This window comes from Erinaceus europaeus, chromosome 1 (assembly GCF_950295315.1).
Source record: "Erinaceus europaeus chromosome 1, mEriEur2.1, whole genome shotgun sequence".
Classification (NCBI taxonomy): Eukaryota; Metazoa; Chordata; class Mammalia; order Eulipotyphla; family Erinaceidae; genus Erinaceus; species Erinaceus europaeus.
Genome location: NC_080162.1, coordinates 117,821,798 through 117,834,118, shown reverse-complemented (window position 1 = coordinate 117,834,118; position 12,321 = coordinate 117,821,798). Strand labels below are relative to the sequence as shown.

Sequence of the window (12,321 nt, the reverse complement as noted above, 5' to 3'; positions counted from 1 at the left end):
CAATGGAGGTCTTGATTAATCATGGATCTAGAGTGGAGAGGAAGAGCAGATACCCCCACCTGTACTTCAACAAATGCCAGAACATAAATTGAATATGAAGACATTGAAGGGTGAGTGAGATAGCTCTCCTGGGAAAACTCCTGCTTTGCCATGCATACCACCCTGTACTAGGACTGGCATACTACATGGGAGTACTACAGCACTGGGGGAAGCTTTGGTGCTTTGGTGTCTTTCCCTCTGTCTCTTTGTTCTCTTGCTGTTTGAAAAAGTCAACCCAGAGTGATAAAGCACTGATGGTGGTAAGATATCAAGGCTTGTCTTTTTTTTTTTTTAATATTTATTTTATTTATTTATTCCCTTTTGTTGCCCTTGTTGTTTTATTGTTGTAGCTATTATTGTTGTTGTCATTGTTGGATAGGACAGAGAGAAATGGAGAGAGGAGGAGAGAAAAATAGATACCTGCAGACCTGCTTCACCGCCTGTGAAGCGACTCCCCTGCAGGTGGGGAGCCGGGGTTCGAACCGGGATCCTTATGCCGGTCCTTGTGCTTTGCGCCACCTGCGCTTAACCCGCTGTGCTACAGCCCGACTCCCGAGGCTTGTCTTTTAGCTCATACTGCCTTAACACTATCTTTAGGGGGACCAACTTTTCTGAGAACAGGCTTTCTCTAATTCACATACTTTTTTTAGGCTTTTTTCCTCATTCATTGAAAAATAAGATATATGCATGCAGAAAATCATCTATAGCTGAACCAGTTAGGTATGAAATAGATAAAAGATCATATCCAGGTCCTTGTGGAAGGTAAAGCGTGCAGTTTACTGGGAGAGCCGTCCCCTGACCCCTGTGGACATCTTCTGTCTTCTAAGAGCACTGTTGTTCTCACACCTTTGTATTAGTATAGAAATCCAAGGATAAACTAGAAACTGAACTACTGGGTCAAAGACATGCATATGACTGTCATGACCAAGCTAGCCAGCTCCCTGTAGGTTCCTGATGATACCACTCCAACAGCTGGACATTGTCCAGTGGTTTTCATGTCTGTTCAGTGGTCGATATGTTTGTGAAATGGATTTACACTTATGAGTCTTGCTAATTGTTTATTCCTGATCTTTGATTATTTTATTCAGATCTTCATTTTATTTGTAATAATTTTTTGTAGTTTTTTTAAAAGTTTTTTTTCTTTACTATCTTTATTTATTTGATAGAGACAACCAGAAATCACGAGGAAAGGGGGAGGTGCAGAGAGAGACAGAGAGACATCTGCAACAATGCTTCACCACTTGCAAAGCCTTCCTCCTGCAGGTGGAACTTTGAACTTAGCATGTGTGCTCAACCAGGTGCCCCTCTGCTGGGATAGCCTGAGGGTGCTTCTTCCCGAGCAAGTGCTTTTTGGGTTGGCAAGAACTCAACTAGAGCCAACCTAGGCTGCTGCGTGGGAGAGAGATCAGGAACTTGTGCCAAGCTAGCTAGCGTTGCAGGAGATAGACTCTGGAACTCTCGGAGCTGGAAGGCAATCCCAAGTGTGTTAAAACAGAAGAGCAGCTGTATATATACTCGCCAAGTAGGGTGGAAACAGGATGTGACGTAGAGAGAGTGGAGCGGAAAGAGACTGGTGGAAATCAGGGTGACTACGAGAGGGGGCAGAGCAAAAAGACATTGTGAACCAGTGGGGATTAAACCAATGCCCTACAGGCAGGGTGGTTCCTAGGTAACTGATTATGTAAATAGACCACAGGGATAAGCAGGGGGAAGTTGATGTACTGCCCAACACCCCACCACCTGGCCCCATTTTGTAGTTTTTAAACACTGACTTTTTGGGGGTCAGGCAGTGGGACATCCAGTTAAGTGCACACCCCGCTAAGTGCAAGGACCTGCATAAGGATCCAGGTTTGAACACCACTCCCCACCTGCAGGGGGGATGCTTCACAAATGGTGAAGCAGATCTGCAGGTGTCTTATCTTTCTTTCTCTTCTCCTCTCTTAATTTCTCTCTGTCATATCCAATAAACATGGAAAAAATAGCCACCAGGAGCAGTGGATTTGTAGTGCCAGTACCAAGCCCCAGCGATAACTCTGGAGGCAAAAAAACAAAACAAACAAACCAAAAAACACTGACTTTTCAGTGTATTTCAATTAAATATTTTCTCTAATCATAACAAAAGTTTTATCTGTACTGTGTTCAGCCTTGTAGAACTTGACAATTTCTTTTCTTTTTCTTTTTACACTAGGCTTATTACTGAGTCTCAGTGCCTGCATGATCACTTCACTGATCTTGATAGTCATTTTTTGCTTTTTTCTTTTTTGATAGAGGGAGAGACAGAAGGAAGATACTTGTAGCATTACTACACCACTTGTGAAGAGGTTCCCTCCCCCTGCTCTTTCCTATTGGGACTTAATACCTGCACAATTTCACCACTTCCTATGGACTTTCTCTTTTTAGATAAAGGATGAGAGAGAAGGAGAGATACCACAACACTGCTTTACTGCTTCTGAAACTTTTCCTTGCATGGTACTCCCATATCAAGGCTGAGGGTTAGAACTAGGTACTTGTGCCTAATAAAGTGTGTATCCTATCAGCTGAACTGTCTCTCAGCCTCCTCTTTCTTCCTGTAGCTGAAAAACCCACCTCAAGGTCATGAAGCTCTGGTGATGAAAAGAAAAAAAAATTGCTATGAATTTTACTACAGTTTAATTGGGCAAATTCATCTTTGTCATCCCCCATCAAGGTTTCTCAGGTGTTAATGTCATGTCTGTTTTTCCAGCTGTTGTCCTCTGTCTTGTAGGTTGGAGCAAAACATGGTGTTATTTACTTGATCACAAAGTATGGCTATCTTCATATGTATGACATAGAGTCTGGTGTATGCATCTACATGAACCGCATCAGTGCTGATACAATCTTTGTATCTGCTGTGCATGAATCTACCTCTGGAATTATTGGTGTCAACAAAAAGGGACAGGTATAACTTTCATCTCCTATCTTTTTCATTCACTGGAGACTAGAGCTTAACATTTCCTACCTCTCCAGGAAAGTGGTCAGGTCAAGCTCACTCCTACTATTAGATTATCCTTACACCCATGCCTCTCTTCTTCACTGAAATATCACATTGCCTCTTTGATAGTACTAATACTAACAGGTCCGTTTTGTGGAGAAGCTTTCTTCCTAAATTAAGCTTCTATCAGTGGAACAGCTGCTTTAATACACACAGGAACATTTGGCATACCAAGCATTGATTGTGGAGGGTTGAACAAGCAGAATACTATCTTACCTAAGTTACCTTTAGCAAATAAAAGTTAATAAGGCAGTTAAAAGAAGAAAATTGTTGCTTTTAATGACAAACTTGAAGATAAAAATGGTCATTCCACCTGAACAGGTTAATTTGGCTTAGCTATCATTTTGAATTTATCACTAAACGCGCATGCATATGCACACACACATATATTATTATTTTTATGTAGCACTTTTGAGTGAATCAAGGACCTTGTGCATACCTGATAGCATCAAGTAACTTCCACAGCCCTATATTTAAAATTCTATTTTCTCAGGGAGGGAGCTTAGAGAAGAGAAAGAGAGAGGAGACACCAAAGACTGCTTTATCTGAAATTCCATGTGACGTTGTCCATGGTGCTCCCATGTGGTAGCATCATATGCAGGGCTTGAGCACAGTGAGCTCTGCCCATTGTGCTATCAGCATTACAACTTTATATTTCTCACTTGACCTTTTTAAAAAAATTTTTTTAGTATTTATTCCCTTTTGTTGCCCTTGTTTTTTTATTATTGTTGTAGTTATTATTGTTATTGATGTCATTGTTGTCAGATAGGACAGAGAGAAATGGAGAGAGGAGTGGAAGACACAGGGGGAGAGAAAGATAGACACCTGCAGACCTGCTTCATCACCTGTGAAGTGACTCCCCTGCAGGTGGGGAGCCAAGGGCTGGAACAGGGATCCTTAATGCAGTCCTTGTACTTGGCGCCACATGTGCTTAACTTGCTGCACTACCACTGGACTCCCCTCATTTGACCTTTTAAAGATTTTGTTTATTTATTTATTTATTTATCTTTATTTACTGAATAAAGACAGAAATCAAGAGGGAAGGGGGAGATAGAGAGGGAGAGATACAGAGAGACACTTGCAGCTCTGCCTCACCACTTGCAAAGCTTTCTGCCTGCATGTGGGGACCTGGGACTTGAACCTGGGTCTTTATGCATTATTAACATGCGTGCTCTACCAGGTGCACCACCACCTGGCCCCAAGAGAGTTTATTTATTTATTAATGAGAGTGATAGGAGGAGAGAGAGAAGGAACCAGACATTACACTCGTACATGTGCTGCCAGGGACTGAGCCCAGAATATCATGTTATATTTTTTTCCTCCAGGGTTATTGCTGGGCTTGGTGCCTGCAATCCACTGCTCCTGGAGACCATTTTTCCCCCTTTTTGTTGCCCTTGTTGTTGTAGCCTCGTTGTGGTTATTATTATTGCCATTGTTGATGTCGTTCGTTGTTGGATAGGACAGAGAGAAATAGAGAGAGGAGGGGAAGACAGAGAAGGGGAGAGAAAGATAGACACCCACAGACCTGCTTCACCGCCTGTGAAGCGACTCCCCTGCAGGTGGGGAGCCGGGGGCTCGAACCGGGATCCTTATGCCAGTCCTTGCACTCTGCGCCACATGCGCTTAACCCACTGCACCACCGCCCGACCTCTATGTGAAATATCATGCTATATAACTACCATAATTTCTACTATGTTACCATTAGTTTTTTGGCCTTCTTACATCAATATTAGGGGCATTATTATAGGCATGTTCAACATGAGCCTTAGAATTTTGCCGATATCTCAGTGTCTATAAGCAGAATGTGGTAGTGTATGTGTGAAGCACTTCTCTAGGCCAATCTTGTCTTTTTTGGCTCTTTATAGGTACTGTCAGTTTGTGTTGATGAAGATAACATTGTGAATTATGCAACCAGTGTGCTTCAAAATCCAGACCTTGGTCTGCATTTGGCCATTCGTAGTAATTTGGCTGGGGCAGAGGAATTATTTGTGAGAAAATTCAATACCCTTTTTGCACAGGGAAGCTATGCTGAAGCCGCCAAAGTAGCAGTATCTGCACCAAAGGTAATGACATTTTCATACTGTGCTCTATTCTGAGTGTAATGAATTATAAAGGCATTCTACTACTCATGTTGGCAGTGTAACTCTGTTTTATCAGTTGCTTTGTGCTTTAAAATACTGTGCTAATGACCTAAAAATAATGCAAATACAGATCACAGTCTTATGCCTCAAATTAGCAGGAATTGTGTTTCACATATATTGTAGCATGTCTTTTGCATTTGTGCTTACAAATTTACTTGATATAGTGCTAGGCTACATTAAACTCTTTTCAATTGGGCAATAATGAACTTGCTTTAGAAAGTGAAAAAGATGTGGTCAGGGAGTTGGCGCAGTGGATGGGGCATTAGACTCTAAAGCGTGAAGTCCTGAGTTCAATTCCTGGCAGCACATGTACCAGAGTGATGTCTGGTTCTTTCTCTCTAACTCCTACCTTTTCTAATAAATAAATAATAATCTTAAAAAAAAAAGATAAAAAGAAAAAAGAAAAACCTTTCAGCAGTGGCATGTTCTTTTTTTCTCTCTTCAACTTCTTGTCTGTGTGCATATACATACTCTTTCCCCAGATTTGCAGCTTAGCAAGTATGTACATCAGGTGGTGGTTTACTGTTTCATGTATTCAGATTCATACTCTGGACAGTCTCCACTCTTCTAGAATATAACAGTACCACATAAAATATTTAATTAATTTTGTTAGAATAATTTTTTGGGGGGACTAGATCTGTTCCTGAGTACATAACAGCTCTCATGTTAGTTCTTGGAAGGATTTTTACTGTGTTTCAAGTGATTCTTATGAACAGATCAGTTCTAATCTTCCTCTGGGACTTTTGAGTATTCTGAATTAGAATGTACTAATGGTGAACTTCACTACTGCAGCACAGACTTAGAAGCCTGTTTCTCACTGCAGTATGTCAGGGATAAAAAAAAAAAAATCTCCTAACTAGAAAAGGGCCTAGTGGGCTGGGAAGGTAGTATAATGATTATGCAAAAGGCTTATATCACCACCACCACCACAAAAAAAAAAAAAAAGGCTTGTATGCTTGAGACTCAGGCCCCAGGTTCAGCCCTCAGCACCACCATAAGCCAAAGCTGAGCAGTACTCTGGTCTCTTTCTCTGTGTATCTTTCTCTCTTTCTTTCTCTGTATCTGTCTCTCATGTAAAGATTTTATTTTATTTTACTTTTCTTTCTTTTTAATTTTTTTAATTATTATCTTTATTTATTGGATAGAGACAGCCAGAAACCGAGAAGGAAGGGGGAGATAGGGAGTGAGACAGGGAGACACCTGCAGCCCTGCTTCACCACCTGCAAAGCTTTCCCCCGCAGGTGGGAACCGGGGGCTTGAACCCAGGTCCTTATGCACTGTAACCAGTGTGCTCAACCAGGTGCACCACCACCCGGCCCCCTATTTATTTATTTATTTAATTTTTAAATTTTTTAAATTTATTTAAAAAAGGAGACATTAACAAAACCATAGGATAAGAAGGGTACTACTCCACACAATTCCCACCACCAGATCTCTGTACCATCCCCTCCTCTGATAGCTTTCCTATTCTTTATCCCTCTGGGAGTATGGACCCAGGGTCATTATGGGATGCAGAAGGTGGAAGGTCTGGCTTCTGTAATTGCTTCCCCACTGAATATGGGCGTTGAATGGTCGATCCATACTCCCAGCTTGCCTCTCTCTTTCCCTAGTAGAACTATTATCTTCTTGAACCCTAAGACAGCAGGAACCTCACATTTCCACCATAGAGCCTATATTTCCCCTAGTACTGGAACCTTAGGGTGGAGCGCACTTTCCTGCATGCTTCTCTCAATTCATACCAAACAGTATTGCATCCACTGATCCCAACCTAATCAGCGCAATGAGTACCACCTCAGCATGCTTCATTTCAGACTATGTCCAGAGATTTCAGGTGTGGAATGACAACCCTTCAGCTTCATTAATTGGGTGAGACCTTTCCTTTCATAGTATTCTCTAATTCCATTCCAGGCAGTTCACTTCCTATCAAAGTATTTATTTATTTTAACCAGAGTACTATTCAGCTCTGGTTTATGGTGGTGCAGGGGATTGAACCTGGGACTTTAGAGCCTCAGCCATGAGAGTCTGTTTGCATAACCATTATGCTATCTACCCTTCATCCTCTGTCTCTCATTTGAAAAAAGAAAAAAGGGGAAAAAAAAATGACAAGTTCCTAGTTAGGGTACCCACTATACTTAACAGGTATTACTGGTGACAGAAGACATTGCTTTAATAGACTTTTGTCTGTACAGTTCAGTGTAGAATGTTTATTAGCAGATTTTTTTATATTAAGAAGTTAAGTGATGGACTATAACACTGTATTTTGTTTGTTACCAGGGAATCCTTCGCACTAGTGATACAGTATGGAAATTCCAGAGTATACCCTCCCAACCTGGACAAACTTCTCCTTTGCTCCTGTACTTTGGGATACTGCTTGATCAGGGTCAACTCAATAAACTTGAGTCCTTAGAACTTTGCCGTCCAGTCCTTCAGCAGGGGCGCAAGCAACTCTTAGAAAAGTGGCTGAAAGAAGATAAGGTACATATATTTCTGAGATAATAGTCCCAGCACGGTTTGAAAATTAGGTCATAGGTTCACTTTGCCTCAAATTCTAACATTGCTTTGTCCTTTTGACATGGCATAGCTGGAATGTTCAGAGGAGCTTGGAGATTTAGTAAAAACTACTGACCCTACATTGGCTCTGAGTGTTTACCTTCGGGCAAATGTACCAAGCAAAGTTATCCAGTGTTTTGCAGAAACAGGCCAATTCCAGAAAATTGTGCTCTATGCCAAAAAGGTAATGCATGCTCAAGTCATTAGCAGTTGATTAATTGTGGTTGGGTAGTTGCTGATTCTGAGGTTTTATAAAATCCCTGTCACTGCAAGTCCTCTGGTCTGAAAGTTGTCAGTGTTGCTATTAACATCAACTAGTCATTGTTAATGATCATATTTATACTCTAGGTTTTCTGCCATTTATATCTCTTCCTCCTTCCTAGTTGAGGACTTTCCTATAATTTGTCTTTTTCTCCTTTCTTCTCTTCCTTCCCTCCTCCCCCATCCCCCTTCCCCCTAGAAGCCTCTCTGTCTGACATTTGAATAGGCTTCTTGGACATAACTAATAGCTCACTGACCCCTGTGCTGGGTGTTAGTCAAAGCTAGCACACGGGTTGGGGTGGTTTTTTTGTGACTGGCTACATGTGTAGTTGATTATGCCTATCTATACATTAACTAGCACTTTTAGTTGGTTGTTATATCTGGCAAAGGGCTGGCATGTACATACACAGATATTCCTCTGTAAGCACAAGTTTTTCATTTATTTTCCTGATGGGATTCCCTTGCTTTTAGGTTGGTTATGCCCCAGACTGGATCTTTTTGCTGAGGAGTGTGATGAGAATCAGTCCAGAGCAGGGCCTACAGTTTTCTCAAATACTAGTAAAAGATGAAGAACCATTGGCCAGTGTTGACCAGGTGAATACGGGTATTTGGACACAACCTATTTGTCTTTTGTATAGCTATAGAGATGATTCCCTTTCATTTGTTTTCCTGTTAATCAGTGCCTCAGTTCTTTTTTTTCTTTGTATATTAATACTTAGTGTTAAAAACTTGATACACTAGTAAGGTTATTTTTTGTTATTTGAATATTTGTCATTAACCCTTTTTTGAAGTATTTTTGAGAATTTCTGTATTCAGTTGGTAGGTTCTTGTGTTTTTTGTGTGATTGTTGTATTAGGTTGTAAGGCTGTTGCTGTAGAGGTAGCCCATCCTCATTCCCAAACAACTCATCTCCTGACAAAAGTCCACTAAAAACACTGCTTGGGTTAACTCATCCTAGTGAGTACAAACTATTTGGCAGAATTCCGTCTTCTGAAATTAACTGCTAGGTGAACATAAGGTTATCATGTTAGTACTAACTTAGCATTTAGGTGAAAATATGTGGCAAGCCACATTTAGTAAACTGTATGTACAAGCATCACCATCACCTTTAATAAACAGTGTACAACAACTCTAAGTAAGAAAAAGAGGTAAGTAATGAAGAGTGAAGCAAAGTAATACAACTTGTGTAGAAACTAATAAACTTTTGGGGGTGGGGGAGATAGCATAACGGTAATGCAAACAGACTTTCATGCCTGAGGCTCCTGAGTCCCAGGTTCAATCCCCTACGTCACCTGAAGCCAGAGCTAAGCAATGGCTCTGGTGTTTCTCTCTGTGTGTGTCTCTCTCTTGAATCTTTTTCAAAAATAAAACATTAAAAAAAAAAGAAACAACAAGCTGTTATTTTGGGTATGCACATCTAGGACTTCGCAGGCATTTGGAAATCATGGTTACAGGATTTGAACCACATTTAGATAGATCAAGGAAAATAAGGTTCCATTTTACATATGTATTGAATATTTAAAAGTACTTTTTCTTTTTTCTCATCATATTAGTAATTTAATATTAATTTACAAAATTATGAAATAACAGGGGTTTAATTCCACATTGTTCTCAACACCTGAGTTCTGTGTCAGCACTCCAACCATTGGAAACTGCAGTAGTTCTCCCACGGTCACAAATATGACAAATATGGGTTGACTATTATTTCTATAACTATCTACATTTGTATATATTTGCCTTTTTTTCTGTGTTCCTGCCTTATCTTCCTTTTTTGCCTCCAGGGTTATCACTGAGGCTCGGTGCTTGCACTACAAATCTACTGCTCTGGTGGACATTTGTTTTTTTCCATTTTATTGGATAGGACAGAGAGAAATTAAGAGCAGAAGGGAAGATAGAGAGAGAGAGAGAGAAAGATAGACACCTGCATACCTGCTTCATCATTTGTGAAGCATCCCTCCTGCAGGTGGGGAGTCGGGCTTGAACTGGGATCCTTGCACTGGTCCTTGTGCTTTGTACTATATGTGTTTAACCTGGTGCACCACCACCCGGCCCCACCTGCTTTTCTTTTCTAGGTCACAATTCCACCTATTGCTTCTTCTGAATGCCCTTTCTTTTTTCCTCTTCTCTCTCTGGGTTCTGATGGAGTTAGAGTTCAGAGCCCTCTTTTCACCTTCCCCTAACATTTCTCCCTCTCTGGGGATATTGATCACAATTCTTTATGTGATATAGAAGGTGGGAGTTCTGGCTTCTGTAATTGCTTCTCTGCTGGACATAGGCACTGGCAGCTGGATCCATACCCCTAGCCCCTAGCCTGTTTCTATCTTTCCCAGTGGGGTAGGGCTTTTTTTTTTTTTTTTTTAATTTTATTACCTTTATTTATTTATTGGATAGAGACAGCCAGAAATCTAGAAGGAAGATGGTGATAGAGATGGAGAAAGGCAGAGAGACACCTGCAGCCTTGCTTCACCACTTAGAAAGCTTTCCCCCTGCAAGTGGAGACCGGGGGCTTGAACTTGGGTCCTTGAGCATTGTAATGCTGTAATATGTGTGCTCAATCAGGTGCGCCACCACCCAGAGGGGTAGAGCTTTTTATTTATTTGTTTTCCCTTTTGTTGCCCTTGTTTTTTATTGATGTTGTCGTTGTTAGATAGGACAGAGAGAAATCAAGAGAGGAGGGGAAGACGGGGAGAGAAAGATAGACACCTGCAGATCTGCTTCACCGCTTGTAAAGCAATTCCCCTGCAGGTGGGGAGCCGGGGCTCAAACCAGCATCCTTATGCTTGTCCTTGCGCTTTGCGCCATTTGCGCTTAACCCACTGTGCTACCACCTGACTCCCGATAAAAGGCCCCTTTTTTCCTCAAGTGGTGGTGAATCACCGGCTTCTGAGCAGGACAGGCTTTGAACCTGAAGCCCTGTCTGTCTGTCTCAGAGCCCACAAGCAGAACCACTACACCAGCTTGGCAGTCTGGGGTAAAGCTTGTTTAAAATTTTTTTTTCTATTTATTTATTTTCCCTTTTGTTGCCCTTGTTGTTTATTGTTGTTGTTGTTATTGCTGTCATTGTTGTTAGGTAGGACAGAGAGAAATGGAGAGAGGAGGGGGAAGACAGAGAGGCGGAGAGAAAGACACCTGCAGACCTGCTTTACCGCTTGTGAAGCGACTTCCCTGCAGGTGGGGAGCCTGGGGCTCAAACTGGGTTCCTTAAGCTGGTCCTTGTGCTTTGAGCCAATTGCGCTTAACCCGCTGGACTTTTTTTTTTTTTAACTTATTTTATATTTATTTTCTCTTTTGTTGCCCTTGTTGGGGGTAGAGCTTTTTAATGTTAACTTTCCTCTCTTGCTTTAAGTGTGGAAAGTTAGACAATTAGTAAATTTGTTGCTTAGATTTCACCTCCTATTTAGGCTTCCTACTTTTAAAATATCTATTTAATTTTAATGTTTGGTGAATAAATCAATATTTGCATTTTCCCAGTTGCACCTGAATAATAATAAAAATGAATATGGACTAGATACCAGGTATTATAAGTCTCAAAGATTTGATCAAATAATAGATAGTTAAGATTGTGAGACTCAACTTCAAGGGGTTCGCATTATTTCCTTTAATCTGATCTAGTGAATATGACACAGGCAACATAATTGTATAGAACTACCTACTGGGAGTCAGGTGGTAGTGCAGCGGGTTAAGTGCAGGTGGCACAAAGCACAAGGACCGGCACAAGGATCCCAGTTCAAGCCCCCTGGCTCCCCACCTTGCAGGGGAGTCGCTTCATAAGCAGTGAAGCAGATCTCTTTCTCTCCCCCTCTATGTCTTTCCCTCCCCCTCTATGTCTTTCCCTCCTCTCTCCATTTCTGTCTGTCCTAACAACAATGACAATATTAATTACAGCAATAAACAACAAGGGCATCGAAAGGGAATAAATAAATATTTTTAAAAAAAGGTGGGTGGGTGGGGAGAATACAGATCCAAGAAGGATGACAGAGGACCTCATGGGGGTTGTATTATTATATGGAAAACTGGGAAATGTTATGCATGTACAAACTATTGTATTTACTGTTGAATGCAAAACATTAATTCCCCCAATAAAGAAATTTTAAAAAAGAAAGATACTTCCAGACTTGCTTCACCACTCGTGAAGCTTTCCCTCTGCAGGTGGGGACCAGGGGCTTGCGCACTGTAATGTGTGTGTTTAACCAGGTGCGCCACTGCCTGGCCCCCTAGTAGTAAGTAATTCTTCTTCTTTTTTTTTTTTTAATTTCTGCAGGTGTCTTTTTGTCTCTCTCCCACACTATTTCCTCCTCCCCTCACAATTTCTCTCTTGTC

At 41.2% G+C, this 12,321-nt stretch overlaps 1 protein-coding gene across 5 annotated transcripts in view; it reads left to right on the top strand.

Annotated features, from left to right (window-relative positions):
• CLTCL1 (clathrin heavy chain like 1) overlaps positions 1-12,321 on the top strand; it is a 134,988-nt gene that overhangs the window by 27,041 nt on the left and 95,626 nt on the right. For all 5 annotated transcript variants that reach the window (XM_060195272.1, XM_060195280.1, XM_060195261.1 and 2 more), the window contains exons 6-10: positions 2,783-2,956; positions 4,915-5,112; positions 7,465-7,665; positions 7,772-7,924; positions 8,473-8,595. In XM_060195272.1, the coding sequence (XP_060051255.1) occupies positions 2,783-2,956; positions 4,915-5,112; positions 7,465-7,665; positions 7,772-7,924; positions 8,473-8,595 (849 nt within the window). The remainder of the gene's footprint in view (positions 1-2,782; positions 2,957-4,914; positions 5,113-7,464; positions 7,666-7,771; positions 7,925-8,472; positions 8,596-12,321) is intronic.